Genomic DNA, 27,920 nt, shown 5'->3' with positions numbered 1-27,920 from the left:
CCCGTCGGCAGGCTCCAGGGAAGCAGGGCTCCATCACATCTAACGGTTACTTGGGGATGATAAACGGCATCACTCTGAACATCTCCCTCTTCCTTCTCCTTCCCCCAGCTTTACATGCTGAGCATGACGCCATATGGAATGGGACATCCCCTTGGTCACTGGGGGCAGCTGTCCCAGCGGTGCCCCCCCCCAGCTCCTTGTGCACCCCCAGCCCCCTCGCTGCGGGGGCGGTGTGAGAGGCAGAAAAGCCCTTGGCTCTGGGTAGGCGCTGCTCAGCAGTAACGGGAACATCCCTGGGTTACCAGCGCTGTCTTCAGCACAGATCCGAAACACAGCCCCATACCAGCTACTGGGAAGAAGATCAACTCTATCCCAGCCCAAACCAGCACTGTGTACAAGTCCATTTCATGTCTGTAAGCAGGGAAGGATCATTCATGGACTATTACATCCCTGGAGTTTTAGAACATTAAATTATTACTGTAAAGGCAATGAAATGTCCAGACAAGGACATTATATCACATTATATATTATATATTATATCACATACATATTAATTTCAGCATTCATATTTTTAATACTATTCTTCCTGCATTTTTTGATTAGGAAAGAGAAGTTTCCTGCCCCTCCCTCAGTTTAAATTCAGAAATGCTGACAAACACGCTGAACAGTTAGAGGAGCTGGCTACATGGGAGAGTTACAAAGAACGGTTATTTCTTACTACCTGTCTTTGCAGGCAAGGCTTACAAGAGGAAGGAATCTTCTGTGGCTAAAGGAGAAAGCAAAGTAAGGCAGCTCACCACTGACCACGTACTCATCCTGCGCAACGGGAGCCAGTATCTGTTTAACTTCAGAGTAAGTTTCCACGCAAAAATTTAATACTCCTTCACAAGTCAAATTCTTTCATACATCAGTACTTTTCATGGATATACTAAGAAAGACCATAATTGTGTATGATCACAGCAATCAACCCCATAATTATTCCACCTGGGACCCTTCCCATCCCTGCCTGACTCACCTATAGCGTCAAGGTGTTAGACCGCACACCGTGAGTGGTGGGAAGTGACTTCAGCTATAAAGTGAGTGACACAATCAAGACCAAACCAGGTTAGCTACTACGCCCCTGGCAGTATAAGTGTTGAATAATAAAAGTCTTCACTTGGACCAAACAGTAACCTAATATCTGTATTTAAAAAAAAAAAATCCCAAAACCACAGAAAGAGAGGATTCATTTGTCAAGTACAAGTACAGAAAACAGGGCACTCATCTGGAACCCTGAAGACATGAATTACAGGTAATATTTTCAAAATTGTCTACGGTCTAGATAATTTAATTAACTCAGGCATAGCTCACTCAGCATCATGGTGCCTGGATTTCTTTTAAACATGAGTTCAAGGTCAATGTTGAGCAACACCCAAAAATCCTAAAAATCCCATATTTTAAGAACCAAAATCCCATTTGGGGATGGTGGTGAACATCTCTGAACACCAACAAGGCCAAAGTTAAGCATGTAGGTGTATTTGCTCTGTAGCCCATGCTATCAGTGATGAAAGAGGAGAACTGTCTGAGGACCACTGAAGCACACATTGGGCTTGCCTCCTGGAGAGGCCTGTTTCAATACATAACCCGTGTGGAGAGGCTGGAACACTTATCACACAAATCCCTGCTTTTCTCCATAACTACACTTCTGAGAGAGCCCAGAGTCAGGCCTTTAGGAACCAAGTTCTGCAGCAGCAATGCTCTTCGGGGAAAGAAGTAGTTTTTCATTAATGTGCTTTCACTGATTTTTTACGTTTGTCAAACCACATCACTCTTCACATCCACTGCCCCCTTGCCCATTGGTCTCATCTTCTCTTTTTAGATTGTAAATCCCCCTAGCCTGGACACCACTTGTAAACTGTTTACCTCCTCCCTTGCAGAAGACAGCATGTGCTTGCCTGGTTCAACTCAACATTAGCACGCTTGGTGCATCAGCATCAGCTTGGGGTAAGAATGCTCAGGTCTATCATTGTCACAGTGCTGGCTGGGAGGTTTTCATTTTGCTCAGTTAAGTAGTGTAGTATTTGTACAAACACAAGAATATGTAAGAGATCACGTCTATCTTTGGATTCTGCAGAAACGTTCTTCACCGAGTTCCTAGTAGCCAAGTTAACTCTTTCCCCAGAAAGAATATGCAGCATCCCAAACATCAAGTGAGTGAATGGAAAGCCAGAAATAGAGCCCTGTAGATCAATAGATTTGACTGAGAAAGCGTTTGCATTCTCAGGGGTAGAGATCATTGTGTTTCTAAGTGGATCAGAGATATGATCCTTGGCTGCTGTGAATGGAATGGAAACTGGATGCCATCAGCGGGAGATACAAGTGCTGATGCGGTGAGGTAATGTGGTAAGGAATAGCGGAGTGGAAGGAATGCAGTGCCACTGCCCTGAGGAATCTTAAAATTAGCTCAATCTGGTATTCAAACACTGGGGGGGTGGGGGGGGAAGGAAAAGAAGAAGAAAAAAAACCCACAGCATTTTTACAGGAGAATAATTTCTGAAAGGAGAAAAGGTGTCTCTCAAAATTTCTCTGGACAATCAGCTTGAGTAAAATTCAGTATTTAGTCTATCCTCCCTGTACGAATATAACAAGTAGGTTACAGCCAACCTCTTGCCAACTTGGGGGTCAAAATACCAGCTCCTCACACTGAGGCATCTCCAGTGGGGATGGCATATGTGGGCAAGGCAGTTGGGGAGGTCAAACTGGGATGTCTGACCACTGTGCCCAGGAACCGCGGCATGCAGACGGCCACCACGTGTCGGGCACACCACCATGCGTGAGGTGAGCCTTGCGAGCCGCCTCTTCTGCATAGTGGCTCACTGCGCTATCAATCAAGACCCATGAGGTAGATCACAACTGGAAACTTGATGCAAACCTGCCGCTGACCTTGCCAGAGCCACAACCCTGGGAAGGAGAGGTAGAACTGAAAAATGATGGATTATTTCCACTGAAATGCAAACTAAATTCAGCCTCAAACAGACTATACTTTCACAACTAAATCTTAGAAGAAAGGTTAAGTTCCTCTATAGCTTCTATACAGATAATATCAGGAGTTATGTCTGCTTTGAATGATATCAGTGGTAAGTTTTGCTCTTGTCTCTGATGAGAGTGGGGTTAGCCTGAAAATTAATATAATGAGTCTATCAGAGATGTAGCTGCTTTCATAGGGTTCTTACAGCATTGATTGTCTCCTCTCTAAAGTCAAGATGCTACTGCTTTCTTTATTCAGAGAAGCTAGTTGCCTTTTCTTTCTTCCACGTGAAAGATAATACAGCTCCGATGCACAATGGTTATTAACCTTTCACAATAATTTCTATTATTGTCAGGAATGCAGAGGATAAAGCATAACTGCAAGCCTACCTCAGGGTTACATTTCATGGGCTGGAGGGAGGAACTGTGAATCAAATATTAATGTTGCTGCCTTTATTTTGAAACTGTGTACCATAATGCTTGTAATTACGACTACCCTAATTTTCTCCTATTCAAAATTACAGGGTATTTCTTACCCCTTCTGCAAGTTAAAAATGCCATAGCCATAAGGCAGTCAGAACCCGCTGGTAGGCAATCGGGCTCCCAAGAGAAGCCAACGCACACACCACAGCTGCTTTTTTGCCACACGCTGTCCCAACGAAGAAGTTAAGGACTGGATGCCCAAGTGAAGATGGGATCTGACCAGAGAGCCAACGTGCAGATTTTACTATTGGTGGTTAGTTGGTACCTAGTTGAAGGTCTAACTATGGACACTGAATTGTGTCTTACACCTTTACAAGCATTATATTAACATTTCCATCAAAAGGGAAAAGAGAAGATAAAACGAAAAATAAAACCTTATTAGGCACCATTCTTAGTGAGTGATATCTGCTTGGCATAGAGCAGACTGGGTCATGTCAAGGAGACGGTGATGCACCATCCTTATGCCAACCCCAAATTCTCTGTATCAGCACTTCTAAATTCTGCTGCTATTCTACCAACTGCGGGCCCTCAGCAAGCAGAAAAAGGAAAGGTAAAATAAAGCCCTGTCATGTCATCTCCCTGCACCACACACCCCTCACAGCAGAAGCAGAGGTGCAGATCGAGAATTAAATAAAACAGAAAGGAGGAAAATTCTCATTGTTGCTCCCAAAGGAGCTTCTCTTTTATAGGGGAAAGCCTTGCCAGGACTTTGCAATCAGATGATAGCACCCCCCGCACCGTTTGAGCGCTGTCAAGGGGCATTATACTCAGAAGATAATCTAGCCCTTGAACTCCCCAGGTACTGGTTTTAAATACCTCTGATGAGATCCAACTGCATCCTATCTGGGTATGCCTCAAACATCTAGCATCACATTTGGTTATGTCTACAAAAACACCAGCTAGGAAGAAAGAGATAATGAAGAATGATTTTAGTCTTTTATTTGAGCAAAAGCTAAACATATGGATCCTGGCACCAAAAGTATGGAATCTGTGATAAAACATATGGATATCCATATGGAAAAAAAAAAAAAAAAAAAAGCAAGCTTCTTGGCCAGAAATTCTGCTCTTGCATTTTCATCCTGTGTGCATGGTGCACCCCCTTCCCTCTGCAGCACTACGCTGCCTGCCGATGGATTAGGATGTTATAAATTCACATGCAAATTTCACAAAATGCTCTACTGTTATCAACTTTATTAGATTTACGAATACAGTCCCGCTTATATTTTTTTATTCTCTTAATCCCTTTCATCACTTAATAGCTCAGAAAGTAATGGATTTCGGTAAAAAGGAGAGGCTTATTACAATCAATCCTGTTGCTCTATCTCTGCTCGACGCTCGACTAATGAAACTTATTTTTCTTCAGGACCTCTACAGGAAATCCTTTCCCAAGGAAAAAAAAAAATGTTTAATATGCTGCAGACTTGTAATACTGCAACTGTATTATTCCTCTCCTTTGGGTGTCCATCCAGAGGTTTGTAAGAGCTATTAATCGTACTTTATTCTCCAAATTCTAGCCTGTAGTGAAACAAGAAGCTACTGAAGCTTATTTAATATGATATGCCAACTTACAGACCAAACGACTGGAGGCCTTGACAGTAACTTTAAACTCCGAGAACTCAAAGATTCATTTTATTTTTGAATAGTGAGGATAACAAGGCCAGAAAGGGCACTTTTATCATAAGGTTTATATCTTAAATACTCCCACTGCTGAGGATCACAAAGCTTTGGTCGCCCAGGTCAGCTTCCTCTAAGATCTCATTTAAAGCATGCCACCTTCATAAGGATTTTTAAAACTGCGTTAGCTCCTTCCTTTGACATTCTTTAAATGAAGAGGCAAAATGGAAAACACCCAACTTTTAACTTCATTATTAAATGCTTTGGTAGCAGGTAAGGAACCATCTACAGGCTTATTGCCCAGCTAAATCTGCAATATTCCAGGCACCCACCACCTCCTGCCCATAGTGCCTGGCTCATTTGCTTGCTCTTCTCTCCATCACCATTAGAGTCCCCTCCAACGCTGTGACGGGGGCTCCAGAGCCTGTCCCTGTGCCCTGGGGGCTGCCCACTGGTGTTACCCCGCATCCCACAGCCAGTGAAGCTGCTCAGAAAGCTCACCTCAACACGGGACAGCCAGCAAGTGGCTTGGACACTACTGTGCAAAAGAACTACGCTTGCTCCTAATACATACGTGCAAAAGGACATGGATATGCTTATTTCACTAGAAAAACGAGAGGAAAGAAAGAACTTTGGGGTTATTTTTATGCCAGCAAAGAATCAGCATTTTACAGTTTCCTGACACCCCTCCACAGGAGAGCAAAATATGAAATAATCTTAATGCAAGCAAGGGAGTGTAACTACTGACCTACCAAAAGCAAGACACAGGACTCCTTAGAGTTTAAAAGCATCCAAGGAAATATTTTTTCTTGGTTTGTTTTATTATTAATGTAAAAATATTTGTTTGCTGTTTTGTATCTAACCAGGACTGGAAATGGAAGTATCATAAGGCAAGTTAAAAATATCATAGGCATCTGTTTTAGAAAGAGGAGATGCTGGATGTATCCTTGGAACAAGAAGTAAAATTCCATTTCCAACCGATCATATTGTGCTGAAGACTTTGTTTTTAGCCTTGTCTAAAGTCAGGTGTCAACAACATGGGATTTTCTACCTGCTCTGAGGCCAAATCCAAAACCATCCATGAAGGCTACACGATGTAACCAATCATGCAGTACTTAATTAGGAGGTAGCCCTTCCCAATCCAACGAGGTTAAGTTCTTAAGCATAGGAATGACTTCTCCATCTTTATCATAATTAGTATAGTTACTAAAATTAATTTAGGTTTTTGTTGGGGTTTTTTTGATCATGCGAGTAGAAGATGCTTTTACTTAATACAGATCAAGGAAGGGGAATTTGGAAAGCAATGGCTTTATGTGTGGATACAAGCAAAGCCTGATCCTACAAATATCTCACATGGTTAATTTTACTCACATGAGCAGCCTGCTTGCATGAATAAAGTTGCTCACGTGCAGAAGTGTTTGCAAGACTGAGCCCTAAATCCATTAAATTAATGGTGGAAATATATAAAATATATAATTGATGAACAAGTGAATTAGGATTCTGCTCAAAAGTAGGTAGAAAAGGATTATCGCTCAGGCAAGCTTGCTCTCCAGTGACTGTTCCTGATTGATAGATTTGTATAAGGCTGAGTTTCTGATTAGTTTTGAGATATGAATGCTTCAAAATGTAGGAATACAAAAAAACCCCCAACTTTCTGAAAATGAAATGTAATACCCAATTCAATTAAAAGAAAATGCTATGATCTGGAATTGAACCAAGACTTCGGGATAATGTTATTTATTCTGTGCCAAGTTTAGTAGATGTTTTCCAAAATGCCAGTTTACTTGGGTTTTATGGAAAAATTGACCTTTTCACCCAGAACAGAGGCTGCTAATTTCATTAAAGTTGTTAGATATTTTCTCAGAGTGCATCCATGCCAATTCTAGTATTTCATTCCCCTATTTTCATCTATATTCCGCTTGCATGGAAGTGGCCTGACAAAGCTATAACCATGGCATTGTTTCCTGCTCCTGCTGTACCCGCTGCCAACATCCTTCATTATTTGGACTCCGAGAACATTGCAGAGACTTGGAAAAGTGCTGCCCATCCAGCGCAGCCCCCTCCCTGATGGCCAGCAGCCGTAAGCCCCTGGGTCAGGCAATCTGCACCGTGAGCATCCCAGAAGAGCCTGAATCAACTCAGCTGACAGGAGATGAGCCAAGCCTGTCAATTCATACAGCAGCTTGAGCTCATCATCTGTATTTACATAGTTCCTCAATCAAACTCCTGCGCTCTGTAAACTATGTTTATTACCCTTCGTACAGGCCGATACGGTTTTACAGTTTGCTCTCCTTACAGTAGAAGCAGCCAGAGATCTACGCTTGATAGCTATTTTCTCCCTTAATTCTCTCTTTTAAGAGGGAGGGAGCAGTTATTACTTGCCAAACCAGCACATGTTCACAGAAAAGAGTGCGGTCAAGTGGTCAGGAGCAGAGCTGATGTTAATTAGCAATGAAATGAGGAATGAACCAGCATTAGCCCTGAGACTAATCAATGGGAAAATCACTCCAAGCAGGCAGCTTAATGAAGTACTGTACAGCTGTTTATTTTTAGTCTGCTTTAGCCCGACAACAAAATCCCGATTAATTAAAAAAAATAATAAATCTTTCTAAAACGTATTTCCTTGTACAGCCTTGCTATAGCTCTGTTTAGTTTGGCTTTTTTTTTTTTTTTTTAAATTGTATTTGTCCCTATCTTTCCCTGGCAATTAAAAGCCCAGCTAGAAAAATTAAGGCAGGTCACAAAAACATGTACCCATCAGCGGCACATGTTTGTCATCAGCCATAACCTGCCATCCCACAGGCAGCCTGTTCAGGGCCTTGCACAGAATTTAACTCCCTGCCCCTCGGCGGCGGCTGCCAGAGGGCACAGCACCCTGGTCCTGAGCATGCGCCTGCCTCCCCTGCACCGGGGGTGGGCTGTTGGAGGGAAGGATGAGACCCGCGGCACAATCTGGGCAAGGCAGCTTTGGTCCCCTGGCCACCACAGAGCTCCGCCGGGACCCTGGGTGAGGACACCAGTGCGCAGTGCCTAAGCATGTTTGAAAACCTGGGCTTTGCTCTCGGTATGACGTGATTCCTCGCACGCAATAGCACTTCCCAAACATTTGCATTGGATGGTCATGGGTGAATCGCATATTACCTGCCAAACAATACCCGACAAAGGCATCTGAGGACAACGAGCAAGAAGCCACCCCTTCGCCTTCTCTTCTGGGCATCACTGCACTGCACACAGCACGGGATGCTCTCAAGGGATCCCACCAGCCTTCTCCCACCCTCAACCCCCCGTGCCACAAGCGCGGCCCAACCCTGCCGCTTCGCCGCCGCACCAAGCGCTGCTCAGCACGCCCGGGGCAGCGGGCTGGGAGGGTGCGGAGGGCCCTGAGGCGGGCAGCCTCCCCCACCACGGACCCTGGGGCAGGAGACCTGCCCGCGCCCTGTGGCGCTCCCCCAGAACCTTCCTTTTATTTCGACCCTGCACCAGGCCCTTCCTACAGTGAGGGCTGCTGGTGGAAGAGGCTAGGCCAGAAGCCTGGGGACTAAAGCCTTGCCCCTCGTAACACTGGATCAGAAGGCAGCACCATAATATAAGCTGATTTAACTAGCTGAAAGTCATTCCAGTTTGAAATACTGAAAAGCAAGAAGAATTGAGGTTTTCCTTAGTTTCTTTCTCTTGAAGACCAAATTCACTTTGTGGTGCTTTCCTGCACAACAGGACACAGAATGGCATTTACATGGCAGTAAAATTTATTATGGCTTAGACTTGACATTAAAAGCAGGAGTTTTAATACCAACAGTAACATGAGTTAGAGACACAGGAGCATGGCAACCCTCCTCAGGCAGTTCCCACCCCCAAAGTAGAAACAGGCACAGGTAAAAGGTTGATTGAGACCTGCTTTTATAGGATTTTTTTTTTTTTGTACTATGTGTATTAGACAATTCATTGTTTGTTTGATCAAAGTCCTCTCACATGCTAACAGAAGGGTGATTTGGGGAGAGGAGTTTCTTAATCTTTCCAAATATAATCAATAAACCACCTCTGAAACCGTGTTCAAGAAAAAAGGGGAAGCAAAAAAAGAAAGGGCAGTCTCATGCAGGTTCATTCTCCGAGCTAAACGTGCATCTGCATCTTTAGGGATTTTTTTTTTGTCTGTATGTTGCAATAAACATCATTCTGTGATCCTTTAGATGAAACCTGCTACCCCGTACCCAGCAAAAGCAGCACAAACCACGCAAATCACTCTTCGCCAGGAAGAGAAGAAATCTTTAAACTGATATTATCAGCCCCTCTGTCAGAGACAATTTCTAAGTCAAATTCACCTCCTGAAAGACGGAGACATTACAGTAAATGTATTCATTAGATCTCGAGTGACAAGCCTTAATTAAAATGTACTGTGTTTGCAAAACGAGAACCAAAATTGAAGACACTCAAGTACAGTAAATATATCTTCTGCACTAAGCAGAGCAAGACAGACACTAGCTTCCATTGAACACTCGACATAATACTAAAAATATGAATACTATAGATATATTTCAATAACATAGTTAGAAAACTTTTGACACAGCATGATACGGGGAGCATACATACCACAATATAAATTCAGACAGACATGTCTGCATTCTTAAACATGAATTAAGTGTCTTAAAGACTCTATTGTATAGGTAAAAAGCATGTTTTACCAGTTTCTCTTTAGGCATTAATTCCACAACCTACCGAAATAAATATTGCTAATGCTTTTCACTTCAATAACTCCATTCATGCAAAGATCACAACATTTTGCAAACTTTAGTTAAACAAACTGCCTGGTGGGAGAGGCAATGGATATAAAAGAATTGACTGACTACTAGGAGGCTGAGGTGGAAGATCATACCTGTTTAATAGTACACCGTCGTATTATAAATTTCTCAAGATTAGCACACACCAACACAGTAGACAAAAAAGGCCTTTTTTTTTTAAATAAAACCCACAGGAAAATTTAAGTCTTGCTACAAAAACATGACCCCATTGAGAAGAACCACTACTCCTGCAGTTGTTTTCAACTTGTTTATGACTACTTGCAAAGGAAGCGAGGGGGGTTATCAAAGCCATCCAAAGGTACCTACTTGCAAGACTTTATTCCGTTCAACTGTAAAGTCTGATTTTCAGAGCCTTTTTTGGGTTGGTTTGGGGGGGGGGGTTTTAGGGTTTTTTTTTCCCCTCTCTTTTTTTGTTTTTGGCAGGGGGTGGGAAGAGCCACTGTGAAACAATAATTTGTTAAAAAGTGCAGACCTGAAAAACAACATCACCAGCCAGGTAATCCCCTTTATAGGCCGATTTGATAGCTCAGGGAAAGCTAAACAAAGGCACAATGCTCTGCAACCACAACAGCTGGGTTGGAAATTGCTACAGATTGTTAGGAGGAGCTGCAAACTAGAGATAGGCAATGAAAAGGTTAGAAATGATAGTTTAAAAAAAAAAATAAAAAAAAGACAAATTACTCCAAAGACCATATTCTTTAAATTGTTGAAGCAAAACATGTTTATTTGATTTGTTTGTATGCCTATTACAAAAATGCTACTTTGGGATTCTAGGAACCCAGTCTGTCAATTTTTCAGCTTCTGCGCTTTCATGGTTGCTTAGAGCTGTTTAATGCAAATACACTTCCAATAAGAGATTTCATGCCCCTAAATTACACCCAGTTAAGGGCGAATGAAAATGTAAGGTAAATAACTATAATCAGCCATATTATCTTTCTCTTGGCACCTCTCACTTTACAGGCATATTTAAAGGCATCTCTGGGGTCCTATCCTTTTTAACAAGCAGCAGCGTATTTCCTGGAATATTACTTACGATGCTATGCTGTGAACATTACACAGGTTAAAATGTTACCCAGAGACCTAGAAAGAATTGCATCTGTTGCAGAGCCACACGCTTGTTGCCATGTTTAGGAACATCTGAAAAGACTAAAGAAAATTTTTAGCAATGGGATGAAAATGAGACTAAGACCACTTAAGTCAAGTCTGCATGTCCAAAGATGTGGATCAGCGCTGTTGGGGTGTAGCAATTTAAGGCAAGAAAAATGAGAGTACACACTCCTGGTACTTACCAAGGATGCTTTGGAAAGTACTCAGGGTTCCAGGTTGTTTTTGTTTGTTTGTTTTTTTTTTTTAAAAAAAAAAGTACAGGAACTTAAAACTGTTTCACTCCCACTTAGTTTTAAGATAATAAAACCACGTTTGAGAAAGAAAGGTGATGTGAACATAGCTATTACCAGCCTCACAGTCCCTTGCTGTCTCCACGAAAAAGTATAAAGTGATAAGCAATAATCAAGGAGTAACTAATTACTCACTTGGCAAAGAAAATACAGAAGAATGGGAATCTTCAGAAGCAAATATATCCCCAAAGTCCTTCAAAACAAATTTGGATTATTCTGAGCAAGCCTGAACCAGCAGTTGGGCAGGCTTTTTTGTTTTGTTTTACAGGAAGATGACTTTAGGCTTCTACAAATAAATATTCTTCAACTGAAAGTGACCTAGCACTGACCGAGTTAAACCAGAGGAACTCTGTGAAGGAATAAATTCCTCCAAACTCAGATCAACGTAGCTTGCCTCTCACATACATCCCAGTTGCTACCAGACCTTTATTTACCAGCTTTTTATTATCAAAGCTATTTTTACGTCATTAGTTTGCAGATCTACTTATGCTGAGGTTCTGCTTTCTCCTTGGAAGCAGTTTCTCCATAAATCAAATTCCATGTGGCCATTTGTCTTTTTGTGAAGCGGTCCACAAAGTTCTCAACCAATCCACCCCTCTGTGCAGCACCAGCAACAGGTCTCACTCGACAATTTAAGTGAACCTTGCTTATGCAAAGTTGTGCTAGACCCTGTGTAGAGATTAATTTCTTCCCACGTGGGCAAAGAAAGTGTGGAGAAAAAGTAGCAGCTCAGGAAACAGCCACACAGCTCCTTGTTTGTGCTACGGGCATGTGAGGTAACCTTTGGAAGTCACAGTTTATCTTAGCCTCAGTTCTCTATCCATAAACAGTTAGGGTAACAGCTTCACAGGGTAAAGTCCACTTTTTGTAATCCTCAGATGAAAAATGCTGAAGAGGAACAAACTTGGATAAATAAAGGACTGCCCCGGTTAGGGTGCATCGGGCTGCTAAATACATCAGTCCCAAGGACGGGTCTTCCAATGTTATTATGGTGTTCCTACTATGACAGCACAGCAATGCAATAGTTTCCTTGATCTTTCATCAGCTCAGGGGGACCAGAAACACCTGTTCAGCTCCTGTAAAACCCGAACAGGCACTTCTGGTCAGGCTGAAAGACAAAAACATTTGATTTCTGCATTCTGTTGCACAGCCAAGATAAAAACCATTAATTTATATTAATAAATAGCTACATTTTGAGCACAGTAAGAATTTGGAACAAAATATTGAAAAACCCCCACATATTTCTCTGAAAATCAACGTGGGTTTGGGGGCAGCCAGACACATCACAGACCTATTTTTCCTGTTCTCTTAATACCTGCCATCTGCCAAGCACCTTCTCTCATCTGTGCAACGCTGCCCACTCCACTGCTGGAGAGCCATCTCCCCCCAATGCCAGGGATGAACGTACAGCAAGCTCCTGACACAGCAGCGTTTCACAAAAATGATGAAGGTTCACAGGGAAGAAGATACAGGTGACTGCTCTCCCAAGGTACACTACTCTCAGTGTCACTCTAAAACATCATTAAACCCACCAAGTAAATGCAAAACCACCCCCCAAAAAAACCCCTTCCTCTTCAGTGAGTTTTATCTGTGACTGTATTAAATGCATCTGGAAGTGTGACTTTCAAATATCCAGGGTTGTTATTAGCACTCACCTAACCCCCATCTCGGCACCTGACAGAAGGAAGCTGTACACAAGACTTTGATTTGTCTTTTTGAATTAGAAGACATTAAGCACCCAAACTCTCTCATAAAAGATCTGAAGCGTAAGCTACATAACGTCCGTGCAAGTAATGTTTTTTCCCACTTAATCCAGACCTTAATGATCAAGAGATATCAGAAAAGTGTCAGAGGAGATAAACCAAGTTATCCCTAATAATGCATCTACGTCTCCTCACCAGCAGCAGCTGATCTGGGAGCTTCGTTCCTGCACCAGGGATATACAAAGACCTCAAACCTTAGATGTCAATACAATATGCTTGTTGATTCACTGGGAAAAATTCAGTCATTGTGCTTCTGAGTTCCTGTTACAGTTAGCGATGCTTTGAGGCTCCCAGGATAGACTCCGTAAATAAAAGGTACTGCAGGACAAGACACAATTCTTTTCTCTTTGTCTGTTCCAAGGCACGTTTCCTTCGCTTTCTGAAGGGTGTAACAGCATATATTCCATGGAAATGGGGATCAAGAAGTGGTAGGAAGTATCACCACATTGTCCCCAGTACCAGCACACGGTGGAACTGTTACCATCTCTCAGATATTGCTTCTTCTCTCATCCTCTCCACAAAGGAAACAACTCTCACAGCATTTTGTTTGTGTTGTAAACAGAGACCCTGTGGCTGTGACAGGGAAGGCAAGAATGAGGACAAACACGTGCTCAGTGCACAAGACCAGACACGTGACTGGGAAGTTGTGGGGAAGCCCACATAACCATTTCAGACCATCCCACAAGAAAATCCTGCCTGGAGCACAGACTAACTCTGCACTTGTGCAGAACACTGGATTTTGAACGTCAATAAGCCTGAAATGACCAAGATGAACAGACTACTGCGTTAAACTCCCTGCATAGCTCTCCATGACTCCACTAGATTATTTTTTTTCAGGGCGGGGGGGGAACAAACTTAACACCATTATTGCAGAGCACTCCACTGTGCCAGAGGCACAAAGCCACTCGTCACAATTTTCGTCACAGGACTTTAATAAAAATACCCAAGCAAGGCCCAGCCACAAAGAAACTGAAAGATAGAGACCCAGGATTCCAAATGGGATTTAAAGCTCCCTGGAAGCCAGCGCTAGGATGCTCACCAAGGCTCGCACTGCTGAGGCCACACGCTCCTACATGCTGTGCAGAACAGACTAGTCCAAGTGCTACCGCCTTCAGGTCCAGGGACACCAAAAGGCTGTGGGCTGCAAGACAAAGGAAGCCATCTCTTGCCAGAAGGGAATATAGTCTTCCGTCCCCTAGAGATAACGCAGATCATGTTTTGTGGACATCACAATGTGAGAGATTTCAAGCAGGCTCCTGAACTGCAGGCACATATTTTTAGATAAACTGTGGTTACCAACTGTTAGCACTGGTCTCTCCTCTTCATAATCATCAGCTCCATTTTAGAGGAGTTCAACCATCAGCGGTTCCTCAAACATCCCTCGACTGGGCAAAGGCAATCAGCCATCTTTCTGGCCGGCACCACGGTCCTCGACAGGAAAGGCCAAGGAGAAAAGTCATCTGCACATTGCAGCAACTTGGCACTTGCATCAATACTGCATTTTCAGTTTATTTAATGTCTATGAGTAACTGGAGAGAAAATACCATCAACTTTTAGGACTTTCCAAGTGAGATGCCTAGGAACAGAGGTGCTGCTTCCCTGCTTGGCAGGTGTATCCTTTCTGAAAGAAGCTCACAAGCCATTCCAGAGCACACAAACCCTGCCTTTTCCTTTAGTCCTTAAAACACAGCAGGGACTGGGAACTTTATCCCAGCACAAGTAGAAGTTTTCCCACTGAATTCAATAGGCTGTAGATCAGCCAAAGAAACAGCCGTCTCATTTTAAGGGACAGGTAATTCCTAAGGTTTCAAAAAAGGCTTTAAGCCTGTATTCATAGATATTAACAGCATTTCAACTAACCAAAAGTGTAGAAGTCATCACCATACCCAAGTATGATGTCTGCTCTTCCCACTTCCAAACAGTTTAATAGATGGCTCTTTCTTTTTCTGACCGACACTGTACAGCCCACAGCCAGTGTCAGGTCAGACGTGTGGAGTTTTTCCTTCTACGAGGCACTTCAGCATCTTACAGCCTCGGCCCCAATTCTGCAAGCGGTTCTGCAACCTGCTAAAAGCAGGATTTAAGGTGTCCCAACATGAAGTGCTAAAGAAACTTTACTTGTCTTACTTTCAGTTTTCTTTCTCCCCAAGTCTCATTGTTTGGCCTTTAGAAGCAGACTGCTCATTTTTCATTAATTTTCAATTCCAGGTCACCCATGAGGAAATTTGGCTGATCAATAATGGGAAAGATTTTTACAGCAAATTATTTTTTAATTTTTAAGATTAATTGAAAAATAATTGGTTATAAAAACATAAAAGCTTTTGGTTTTGTCAAAACAAAGTTTTAAATAAAGCGTTTAATACACAGCTACCACCATTCCTTTGAAGACCAAGCAAGAAGCAGAGGTGAAAGCTTGGCATGGCCAGGAGTAAAGCCATCCTCCCCAGCTCCCTTTCACAGCACAGAGGCCTCAGCTCCTTGCTAATCATTATTTGTCACTCCATGCATAATTGCAAAGCACATGCTGGAAGAGGGAGAAGATTCCTCCCTTCTGTTCCCAGGGCTCAGACCCTGAGGCTGGTAAGAGTGAGCTGCGGGCTAGATGCGCTCTCAGGCATCAGCATGCCAACTAGCATCCAAGACTTGGACTTCTTGTCTCTTTGGGCTTTGTTTTGTTTTCTAGATTGGTTTTGGGTTTTTTTTGAAGGGGAAGGGTGGTGGGAAGGGTGGTGTGATGTGGTGGTGTGCGTGTTAATTCCCACCTTGAATAGCATCACCACAAAACTTGACAGAGGCTCTCTACAGGCTTTATGCTTCTTCACAGTGTACCTTGCAGAGAAGCGTGGAAGTCTCCACTACACTTTTCATTCTGCTTTCTTAAAAATGTACCTTTAAGAAGGTTTTTATCTGTTTGTTCTACATTTGAGGGGCTTTCCCTGTACTTGCTTAGAAACGCCCTGACCCTCAGGGGAGGGACCTCACGACCCCCTCAGGGCTGACACTCTTCACTCAACTCTGCACCCACCTACCACCAGATGGGCACAGCTCTACCAGAAATATGTTTTTTTCACACAAGGTCTGACACCGAAGTCCCTTAGGTCTTTGTCTGGTGGCTACCTAAATGGTAGTAAAACATTTCACAGCAGTAAACAACACATCCCAGCTTTCCCGGCCCCATTAAATTCCCTTCACAGAGCAGATTTTAAGGATCCGAGAGTGTTACTGTGGAGCATGTAACAAGGCGCTCCTTTTGCCAGCGCAGTCCCTGCACAATCAGCATCTAACTCATTGCTTTTCAATGTGTTTTGAAGTCCCCTGAGTAAGGAAAACTCTACATCCCACAGACATCTATGTGAGAAATATGAAAGACAACACAGTGGTGTGGTCTTGGACATGAGCCTTTTGCTAGGATTTGAATCCTGGCTAGTTATGTGGTATTGGCATATTTCATCTTTGTTTTAAAATAAAGCTACTACACTTGTAAGAAAGGAAATTCAGAGAGCAATTGGGATGTTAAGCAGAGTCACGAGTCTAATACACAGGCTTCAGTTTTCTATTTTATAACTAGGAAACATTTTTTTTAAAGGTAGTTCAAGAAATACCTGCTTTCAGAAGATTATGCTGTTACTTTTGTGCAGACTCAACCTGAAGCCACAAATGCTGACGACAAATTATTTGTAGGAACTGATTGCAAGTTCACATTATGTTTGCTTTAAAAATATACATAATTACTATGATTAAGGGTGTCTGTCCATCCCATAACAGCTATAAAAATAATAGAAAGAAAGATGGGAACAACACTTCTGAAATCCCTGGACTCTTAATTCGTGTCCATTGATGCAGCTACAAAACTTTGACACCTTACTTGTTTAAACTTGCCTGGGTATTTTTGTTCAGCAGTCAAATGCTAAGGAGGAGAGCTCTTAAGTTGGACAAACAGCTGAAATCCAGAGACGCACTCTCTAACTTTTTTTTTTTTTTTCCAGTAAATTCTTTCCCACCAAGGTAGGAGGAGGCAGGCAGCTTTAAAATCTGAAATATTTTGCTTATCTAAAAATAATAAGCAGTAGATATTTAACAAGTGTTGTTCACAGGTACTTTTCTGAAGCCATAGGCCAAAGCTAGCACAGCCCTGTGCTCACGTGGAGCAATTTATATGAGATGGGCACGACTGCAGCCTCCGTGCCACCAGACCGGCTAGCCGGCCATGGGTTGCAGTGCTGGGAGTGTGCCTCAGCAGTGATGCCAGCTTGCTACTTTGAAGTGAAATTTTTCCAATAAACCTAAGTGATTTTGGATCCCAACTGCAATAACAGTTGGGATCCCCATTAGACGCTTCTCCATCCCAAAGCCAAAAAACTGCGATATTAAAAAAGAAGCCATTCCCCACACCTGCAAATGGTTATGAGGGCTTAGACTTCTTTCATACAATTGGTTTGCAGATACATGATGAATACATGGCTAGTACACACTTACAGATCCTGAGACTGCATCAGCAGATCAGCTAATTGTGTTAATTAGCTATTTGCATGCGCAATTACCTGATTTGTACAAGCAGCCAAGGTGATCGTACATGTAAATTAGGCATGGATTTGCACAATTTACTCCTCTGAAAGTCTGCTATTCTACTTATTTTTAAGCACCAGAGATCAACAGCTACAGAAGAGTCTGGTGAGTTACTGCCCTTATGGTTCCTACACTGAAGGAAGTTTTACACTCCTTTTGCATGACTTCTACACCACCACAGGCAAGCCCACCTGCACGCACCCTCACACAACCATGCATAAAGAAACGGGCACATCACCATCAAAGTCATGCAGAAAGGAGTGACCTGCATTCCCACACAGTCCTCTCATCAAGACAGTGTTCTTGTCTCCTAAAGGTCTTATTTTCCCCCTTTTATCTCTTCAGTGCTGGGAACTGCTGAGCTTAAAGTAAACTTGATTTTACTTATCACAACAAGCTCAGGAAGCTCTACAAGGAGCAGAAACCCAAACAGCTCTGATGCAAACACTCAGTCTGAAGCCCCAAAGACTACTTAATGTTTAAAACCCCACTGCTGCTGTGCTGACTCACTGGTTAGGGGGTTTCAAACACAAACAGGTCACCTACATTTAATGGCAAGTTATACCATAGCCTGCCAAACAAATGGATGCATACGCCACCATGGGGCTGTTCAGGGATTCCAGACTGAAGCACATTGCTATTATAAAAAGCAAATTCTCCGAGAACTACACACCTCTCCTCCCCTCCCAAGGTAACATCTTTAGCTGAAGAGGGATTCAGGATAGGACAACATGGGGAGTAAAAGCTCAGCGATGAAGTAGTGCGATGCAATCTCAAATACAAGTACGTTTCTGCCTGCTTTGAAGTGGCAAGGCAATGAAAAATTTTCAGTTCACCAGGGACAAGAAAACCACTAGTTCAGCCAAGAAGAAACAAATGCCATAAGCTGAAGAAGGCCAATACCCACATGTTCACGTCAGAGAAGTGTGTGCTTGATACAACATAGTCAAGTTGAAGGTTAAAAACAGGTCTCCAGTCTCAAGTGCCATGCACCTCAGTGTCTCAATAGCTGTGGTCATCTACACAACTTCCTCAGGGAGAAAAGGCACTTGTGTTAGAGATGAAATAATTCAAATGACTAGACTTTATAAATAGAAAGAGGTCAAAACCCTACTTCTGTCCCTCAATGCGTATTAGTGGAGCAACTGTTGTGCTGTTGTCTACAACTTTTTCCCTTCTTAGCTAGAAGATGCTCCCCTGGCCTCAGGCAAACCGTCTGCTTTAGATGCATACAATGTAGCTCCTTCCATCCCACCGTCCTTCCTCTCCTCACCAGTAGTCACTAAAACAAAAGACTCTTCCAGCCAATGGTCCTGACCCAGAGGCAGAGCTGTTACGGCTTCACGTACAAGATTCATGTAGCAACACCACTGTAAATTTTAAAGACAAATTACTCCTCAGGGTTTTTTTTCAGAGCACTGAGGGGTACAAGCGTATGTAATCCAGTAGGGACCTCTGGAAGAACATCAGGGCTTCACTGAACAATTTCTGATGTAGCTGTTGATAGTTAAGAGCAGTTAACGGGGCAGGACAAGTGTTGCAACACTGCAGCTGAGCACCCTGACTGATCCACCACTGGAAGGAGTCTGACTTATTCTCCCATGGCTGAATATTTATGCAGTCCTTTGGCTTTAAGGCTGGTACCACTGAAGACTGAGCTAGAAGAACCTCCTGTAACTTTCCAATAAAGGAGCACATTCTTCCTTTGTTTATATTAAACAAAGGAGGCAAGCTGAATGTTCACTTACCGAAAAATTCTGGGTACTATAAATACATTCAAAATAGGAGTCAAGTTGCGATTCCACATCCAAATGCAAGTCAACCCCTGTGAGACCTGGGGAATACAGAAGAGCCAGCTGCAGCTCAGCCCAGCACTCCTCCCTGGCACCCTTCCCCAAGCGCCTGTGTTCAAATGTGTTTATCTGGTCAGGCCCAGGTCAGTCCTGTGCTGCCGGAGCACCTCCCGCAGCTGGAACATCCAGAGCAGGTAGCGCTCCATGTTGTAAACTGCTCATGCAGCAGGACTGAGAAAAAGGCATCTCCTGGTCACCGGCTGTTACCGACTACAGGAAAATGAAAATACAGCACCTCCGCACCTGTTCACCTGATGGCGAAGGAAGGAAAAGCCATTACCGAGTGACAGGAGACGAAAAACCAAAATCCACTTCAGCAACTCATCCCAGCACTGGTGATTAATCTCACACTCCCACAGCCTGATGCACATTAACCAGATAATTAATAATTTCTTTAGGGACTCCAGCTCGGCAACTGTTTTATCAACCTGCACAGCATTAGGAGAGAGATGCTGCATTTGTGATCAAACTGCTGGAAATACGGAAATGTTCTGCAGGAACAGTAAAAGCTTCAGAGCAATCTGTGAGCCCAGTTTTACAAGTAACTGTAACATATGTGCAGAAATCAAGGCTGCTCCTTTGTCAGTGCAATCACCAGACTCAAAACCTGAGCGAGATCAGCATAATAAGAATAATTAACAGCGATGCCCAACTCCCATCCAACCCCATCTTTCCCCAACAGAAGTGCTTTTCAGTAGCATTTTTTTTTTTAAGATACATTTGCCTGATGCAGTAACATAATACACCCGATCATGCACTTTCACTATACTTGGCATGGATAATAATTCAGATCCATTTACCTTAACATCAAAAAGGTTAAATATAAAAAAAAAAATATCTGAGTGTCACAAGATGTCCAAATTCTATCAGCCAAAGGCTTTCAAGCAATTCAGTGAGAAGCACGGCAGCATTTAGCATAGTTCTTGCTATGAACTTTTTGCCATCCTCTGTGCACTCACGCTCCACGTTCAAGGACAGAGTCATAGAGGATCAGAAACACAATACCTAAGTGCTGGCACCACATTATCTCCCCCCAGCACTTAAAAATGGACTGCTGAGAAAAATCATGGTAAGTATTCTTTCAGATATTAAACTCTCCAGCGTGTTAGATATATGTCAGTATCAGGTGATTAAGAATGACTGATAATTAATAAATCACATCCACCAAGTGATTGGGTATTATTTCTTTCAGCCTCTGAAAAGAAGAGCTAGATTCACAGTTCTGCCTAAATAATTCTATCTTTCCAATCGAACAATCTTGCATAACTGCTGCTAGCAAGGAGATGCTCCTTTTTCTCAACAGGCTTCAAAACAGTAAGTTATTTCGCTGCTTTTCTACTGATAGTTTGTTGTCGTTCCTGTACAGGTAAGGAAACAAAGGCCCATCATGTGTGAGTATCTTTAAGCCTCCCCACCACAGAGTGGGTTCTTGAAGTCTCTACCGGTCCTTTCATCACGTAACTATGCTTCCACCTGAGAGAAAGTTGCAGGTTTTGGCTACAGCTCAGCAGAGTATCTGCCTTCTAAAAGATATTCTGCTCTTAGGACTCCAGTCCTGGAAACGTGCCCATGCAGAGCTCCAGCAATAGGCATGCACATCTGCCCACACCAGCGCAACTGCAGGAGTGGGCACGCATCTCTGCGTGCATAGTCCAAAATGTTATGTTTTCTCCAAGGTCTGTTCCAAGACTAGGTTAGTAAGAAAGAATGCATTTTCTTTTAGTACATAACATGGCTTAATTTGTATTTTCCTTTCATATGATGTTAGCTGAATGACGTAATATAGCAATTTTTTAATCATCTACTTTAGTATTTATATGACTGCTCACCACATTATTTGAGCCCCTTCATTTTCATAGTGTCAGTTACCATTATTCCATTAAATTAAATCCTTTTACAAGCATCTTTCTATAAACATGCACTAGAGATAACATAGCCACATGGTGAGGATTCACAGACTACAGTAAGCAGATTACACCTGTCTTGATTTTTGATGTAGCTGTTGGCAGAGTATATTCTCCCATCAAACTGCACGCAGATCTCCTCATTAAAGCTACAGGGGAGAATAATTACAGAACAGTACATTGCAGTTTACCAATTGGTCTTGCATACATAATGGCCTATGAAAGAAAAATGGCATCCTCCAACAGCTGGGAAAATCTTTAAATTGTTATTAGTATTATTATAAAGTAGCCAACATTTTAAACTATCCAATAAGTTGCCTCCTGTATGCAAAGCAGACAGATTTAGTGATTGGGTCCAAAAAGGTCTTAGACTCCCAGTCTATAAATATAATTATTTTTCCCTTTGCAAACACTCCATTCCCCAACCTTCTGTTCTACCGTAAAATTCACTCCTCATGAGAAATTACGCTGATTGCAGAGTAAGCCTTGAAAGCAAATAGGTGGTTTTCTGGATCTCCTAAGCCCTGCTGTTGAGCGTTAAGCATCACACCCTCACTCCTTGGTGGGGAAGTGGTGAGTTCGTCAGGTCCCCACCATCCTCCTCCCACCAGCCAGCCAAGGGAGAGGGGAGTCACGATGGCAGCCTGTTACCTCCAGCCACATCCAAGACTTTCTTCCAGCCCTCAGCACCACCAGCAGGCCTCTTTGCTTGGCAGCTCCAGCGCCCCCTACCCCAGATAAATGGCGCTGGGGAGCCAGCAAACATCTCCAGATGGTGCAGAAGGAAGCAACCCCCTGGGGTTTCTGTCCCTGGCCATTTACACTCCAGGGCTGAAGCATCCAGAATATATTGAACTGATAGTCCTGTGGAGCGTCGGGAAGACTGCTTTTTCACCCACGCTGATAGTTATGCCATCTGACCTGCTTTGGTGTTAACAGATAAAAGGCAAATCCATTTTGATTTGGATGCCATTTACATTGTCAGATCCCAATAGTCAGGCCCTTCAGCAACCAAACCCATCAGTTTTCAGGCACCACTATTCAATACCAGCTCTTATTCCTCACACAACACTCGACATAAGGGAAAAAGCACAGATACAGGAAAAGCCAAATTCTTTAGATGAAACAAAGACAAGTTAGCAAAGCTAACTTTTCTTGCCAGCCAAGAAGCAAAACATCCGAAGCACATATTTGGGCCCCAGCAGGATGCCCTGATGTGCTCTCCTACTCTGCTGAACCAGGAGATGAGGAAGTTCAGTGACAAAAGAACATGCTGGTGGACCGGCCCCACATATTCTGGTTCTCCCAGAAGATTTTCACATGATGAAGGACTCCCAAAGACATCCTTCTGCACAAGCATCCAACAACCACCTTCTTCCAGCTCTGAAGAACACATGAGCCACCTCAGCGTGTAGAGGGACACTTACCACGTAAAAGCATCTAATTGCTAGCAGTGTTAAAATCACTGAAGAACAAAATTGCTCTGTGTAACAGCTTTCAGTACCAGCACTGCAAATGACTTGTTGCTGCACTTTACCCAGCTGCACCTCCCAGACGAGCTGGCACGCTTCAGGCTTTCTTCCAGTCTCTATCAGCTCGTTACTTGTAACGGAGATGTGCTGGCGACAGAAGCTGAGCAGAAAACCAAACAGAGCAGAGCCTGCTCAGGCAGGCAGGCAGCCCACTACCAGCCTGGTCACTCCTATGGACCGGGAAATCTTTGGGTTTCTCTTAGACAGCTCCCCATCTGCAAGGCTGCAGGGCAAGGCAACACTGAATACTCAGAGGTTAATTGGCTGCAGGCTAAAAGAGATCACCCAGTCCGACCTCCTGTGCAAACACTGGCCATTAACTTTCACCCATTTTAAAACTGCTTTGCCTCAATAACTCCAGCATTTTTTTTTTATTTTTTTTTTTTTTAATTAGTGAGATTGGGTAGAGACAATTCCTGGCCACCTCAATCACTGCTTACCTTCCTCAGAAAAAGTAGGAAGAGAGAAAAAAAATTAAAATATGAAAATCGGTATAAACTTTGTCTTTTCTGCAAGCCTCACAAATTTTGCAAACTAGTTCCTCCAGCTGTGGGGTCTCAGCAGGGGCAGAAACCACCCTGGGGCGACCACCAGCAAGGGCATCCCCCACCAGGAGCCCGGCAGCAAAGCCCAGCAGTGACAGCAGATGGACCCAAGAATATTTTGTTCTGGCCTTTACTCTGCAAAGAGGAGCCCAGCGAGACCTCCTGGGGCTTAGTTCCTATTTCAACTCTCCCTCACAGCACGGCTTCACAGTAGAGAAGTCAAAGACAGTTTTGCCATCAATTGCCACAGGAGCAGTTTAGTCCTTTGGGAAAGTTTTCCTTGACTTCACAAGTTCTGGACCAAAATACTAATCAACTAAAGCACCTTAACTAATATAGCTCATATTAAAAATATAAACACCTCACAGAAACTGTGCTTTTTAAATATTAAGTACTAGAGGTATGTAGAAGTAAATTAGGAATCTTGGTTTTCCTGGATGGAGAGGGAAGGGTGAACCATACCCACCACAGACAAAGGTACTGAAGGCAAAGGAAAAAAAATATCAATTGAGTGGAGAAACCTGTCACAGATATTTCAGTAGATCAGGACTCTGACTATGTATCAGAGAGAAGAAGCCCTGATCAAGTCACATGCCCTTTACTACAGAAGATAAGATCAAAAGGTTTCAAAGGAAACCGATGGTGACAGTTTCTTCATTTGTATGCAATGTGACATACCAGATCCAAACTGTTGGCTACTTTTTGAACTATTTGTCAGGGGAGAGAAGTGATTATTTTCTTTTATATCTTACTTTTAAGAACTTTTAGTCATTTGGGGGTTCTCCCCCCTGCTCTGTGTCCCACCGCCCTCCGTTTTATTTTTCAGCCAGGATTCAAACGTTCACCTTTGATGTAATATTTTTGCTGCACATCAGAATAGTTATGCCAAGCTTCAGAAAGGCAATTGAATACAGAGAATGAAAAGGATGACATCACTTCAAACATGAACTTTTAATAAAATTATCCTTAAGAAATGTCCCTGCTGAAATTTTTTTTTTTTCGCCCTGCATCTTTTTACTCTTCTCATGTGTTTGTAATAATTCAAATTATTGCCAGGCTAGTGGCTGTGGTTGACTCTCAGCCATCAACTACACACAAGCAGAAATATTTCGCCCCGTTTCTCACTGCTTCTGTCAAGAAAAGTGTTAAATGGAACATAAAAAATGACTGCGTAAGATCACAAGTTGCTTGTGTAGTCAATAGGCTATATAACAGTTACATTTGCGTGGCAAATAAAGCAAATGGGGGGCTTCTGACTAGCTCAGCTTCTCCATGGCCAAAACTGGTCAGGTTTCAGCCCCGTGTTCCCTGTTGGTGTGCAAAATATGCCATTGCTCTTGTTACATTTGTTAGTAAACTTCCTCCAAATCACACCCTTCCTCCCACAAAGTGCCAAAAGCCTTGTCAAAGTTCATCTGTGCTAAAGAAAGGCACTCAGTATTCATGAGCCAGCGATACGTTTAAGGTAATAATATTCTCCCAGAAGTGTTGTGAAACAATCAGAAACTGCAGTAGTTGCAGGCACATAAGTATCTGAGACCAAGACAGCCAGACACGAAAAAATATGTTGCAGTCTCCTGGGTGAAAGAACAGGTACTCAAACCACAGGAAAGCGAAACAACATTCACGTCTAGCTCTGGTATAGCCCAATAGATCAAATTTTAGAGTTCTATCATTTGTGTTTAAACATGAAAAATATATTTTTAAAATGTTTCAAGCTCTTATATAAATCATTGCAAGTCCTGGAATCATGCTAATACAGGATGCTGAATTTAAGGGCTCAAGCCTAAGCCCTTTTCAATACAGAGGGGAAAAAAAAATAGCTCCGCCAATAATACTTTTCTCAGTCAGCCCGAGTATTTTTGCAGCAAATTGTTTAGAAATATATAGCTTATGTGTATGAATCTATTGAGAGTTTACACTATTTATAAAGAAATTACTGCAGTATACAGGTTTAGAGTCACTTAGTCTTAAAAAGCATATGACAATACCTTCAGTGCATAAAGCTGCTGTCAGAAACTCCTGTCAATGAAGTTTTGGTTTTTTTCTTTCCAGTGCCATCACCTGCTGTCTATCCACACAGCCCAGACCTTCTCCAGGGCTGTCGCAACGTCCCTTGCATGGCAGCGAGAGGAAGAGCTGCACCTTCCCACCAGGTTCACTGTGGCTCCTCAGCCACCCCCACAGGGCTCCTGCTCCAGCTCGGCTTTCTCAGAGCTGCAGCTGCAGTCCATCTGCATCTCCTGCTCTGACACAGAGCACAGTGCAACAGAAAGCAAACAGGCCCACAGTTTCCCTTGCTACCATACTAAAGCCTTGCATTTCATTTTCCTGTGCTCCTGAAGCAATGCAAAACCCCAAATCCACATGAGGCGCAGCAGCCCTGGTGCGACCCAGCGCTTGCCTCTCCCACCTGTGCTGGCATGAAGTCCATTGCACAAGCAAACACCTTAGTAAGTGATTTCCCCCTCCCCTCCCCAGTGAATTCTGACTCTCAATTTCAAAAGCTACCATTACCAGACAAAAAACTGGGACAAATCCCTCTCCTGCACACACACACACACAGTTTCACATGACTTGCAAGTGGCCTCAAGAGTTTGCCTGCACCCGGCCCCCAGGTCACTAGCTGGTTGCGCAAACGAGACTTGCTCGATACACACAACCCCACAGCAAGCACCCATGGTTGCAAAACACCTGTATAATTTGTATTTTACCCCATGTTATCACACACGTCCCCACCAGCACATCAAGTGCCCGCTGAGGGTAACCCTGATACGCACCAAACCAGTACAACAGTAAAACTCTGGGAGAAATACAAATTGAAAATGCAAAACAAACTAGGCATCACGGAGTGTTAGGATTTGAAATTACCAACGTATTCATAGGGGGATACAAAAGCTACAGAACAAGGCGGGGAAATCCTACAGACATAGCATCACACAACAGTGTTCTCATCATCCAACTTCTGACACCAAACTCAAATGGAAAAGTTATTCTTCCCAGGCTCTCTCAACAGAGAGGAGCAGCATGGCAAGAAACCAGCTTTTCTAAGGGTGCTCAAGAGTTAAAGCCTGGGGAAGGTGGCCCCCTGAAGTGGCTACTGACCTGCATTAGCAGCCTGACAGGTATAGGTAGCTCTTCTCACACGCTCAGCAGGCAGCCCAGGCTCCAACAGACTGAAGTAGACGCTGGTTCACTTCAATGCGCAGTGCTGTAAGTAACAACAATTCAGCTGCTTGCTGCAACCGTTCCTGCTACATGAACAACAGCTTCCAGAGAGGCAGGCAGGCTTACAGGTATCACCTGAGTCAGCCATTCAGGGTCAACTTGCTACCAAGTATGAACCAGCACCATCAGGCTTTTAAATCAGGAGTTAAAGCAAAGGTCTAAGCAAATCAGCTGTTCACGCCTCCCCAGGGTGCAGCACCTGTGGTGCTGGGTGGGCTTGTGGCTCCTGCTGAAGAAGAGCTGAGTGGAGAGAGTGATGATTGAAACTGGGAAGGCCTGGATATCTGTCCTGCCACGGGAACATGGTAGGGGTGGATAGCTCGTTTTGTACCCTTCAGTAGGGCCAGTGGGTTTTCTCCCCTGTCTAGGTGTTGTGTGTTTGTTTAATGACCAGGAGATGGAACAATTAAGAAGTGCTCAATACCCTTCTCCCACCAACGCAGTGTAACACCTTAGTCATCAAATTGCCCTATTGTGCTGCTCAATACTTTCTATAACAGTAGGAATATGAGACTATGTCCAAAGATAGCAATGAACACACAAGGTAATTATTTTTAAGCTTGCTAATCACAATCAATAGTTTCTTAGCAAAACTGATGAGCTGGAGTTGGCTCCTATTTTTAACCAATAAGATATGCAGTCAAGATTTGAATTACACCATCGGGCAAGACTCCAAACTCCTAATGACTGCCAGCCAAGAGAAGGATGGGTCCTTGGTGGGTCTTACTCCCTTCCTGAGCAGGGTATCAAAATATTTTTTCCATAGACTGTAAAGCTAGAAGTGCATTGTAACTGCTGCACAACTTCACCAAAAACACCAAAAAAGAATCTAATTCCATACATCAAAAAGGAGTTATACAATTCTAAAAAAGCCTGAGGATGTTTTCTTGATTAATTTGAAGTTTTTTAGCTGTCATGTAAAAGATAAACTCCTTGCAGAACAGTGCCATGTGCCTTCCAGGGTTATACAATTAGGGACAGATGAATACAAGTTGAAGATTTATTAGGAAGCTCAGACCCTCTCCCTATTTTTCCTTAAAGTAATATTTCTCCTGTTTTGCTATGCCTTCATTTTTTTAATTTCAAAAGCCCTGACTTTCCATGGAGGGAAACTCCTCCATTCCCTGCCACTCTCAGTAAGGTGTTTCTCCCCCTAAGACAGAGCCTAAAATCGATCCCAACATTCAGTACTGCAGCAGTAACTCCCTCGCAGAAGAGAGAACATGCTTTCGT

The 27,920-nt window shown here is 43.1% G+C and overlaps 1 protein-coding gene across 27 annotated transcripts in view; it reads right to left on the bottom strand.

The window, feature by feature from the left end:
* The window catches only part of ESRRG (estrogen related receptor gamma), a 408,522-nt gene that overhangs the window by 264,734 nt on the left and 115,868 nt on the right, over nt 1-27,920 (bottom strand). For 3 of the 27 annotated variants that reach the window (XM_056357248.1, XM_056357255.1, XM_056357253.1), the window contains exon 1: nt 25,451-25,964. The exons of 20 other annotated variants lie outside the window; for them this stretch is intronic. Coding sequence is in view for 1 of the 7 variants with exons in the window: in XM_056357245.1 (XP_056213220.1) it covers nt 26,565-26,570 (6 nt within the window). In the remaining 6 variants the exon portion in view is untranslated. Of the gene's footprint in view, nt 1-22,809; nt 23,021-25,450; nt 25,965-26,564; nt 26,589-27,920 lie in introns of those variants that run through there. 4 more of the 27 variants (XM_056357265.1, XM_056357245.1, XM_056357272.1 and 1 more) reach the window with 4 other exon arrangements.

This window comes from Falco biarmicus, chromosome 12, assembly GCF_023638135.1.
Source record: "Falco biarmicus isolate bFalBia1 chromosome 12, bFalBia1.pri, whole genome shotgun sequence".
In the NCBI taxonomy this organism is placed as follows: Eukaryota; Metazoa; Chordata; class Aves; order Falconiformes; family Falconidae; genus Falco; species Falco biarmicus.
Note: the sequence above shows the minus strand (reverse complement) of the source record. Positions and strands in the feature narration are given on the sequence as shown.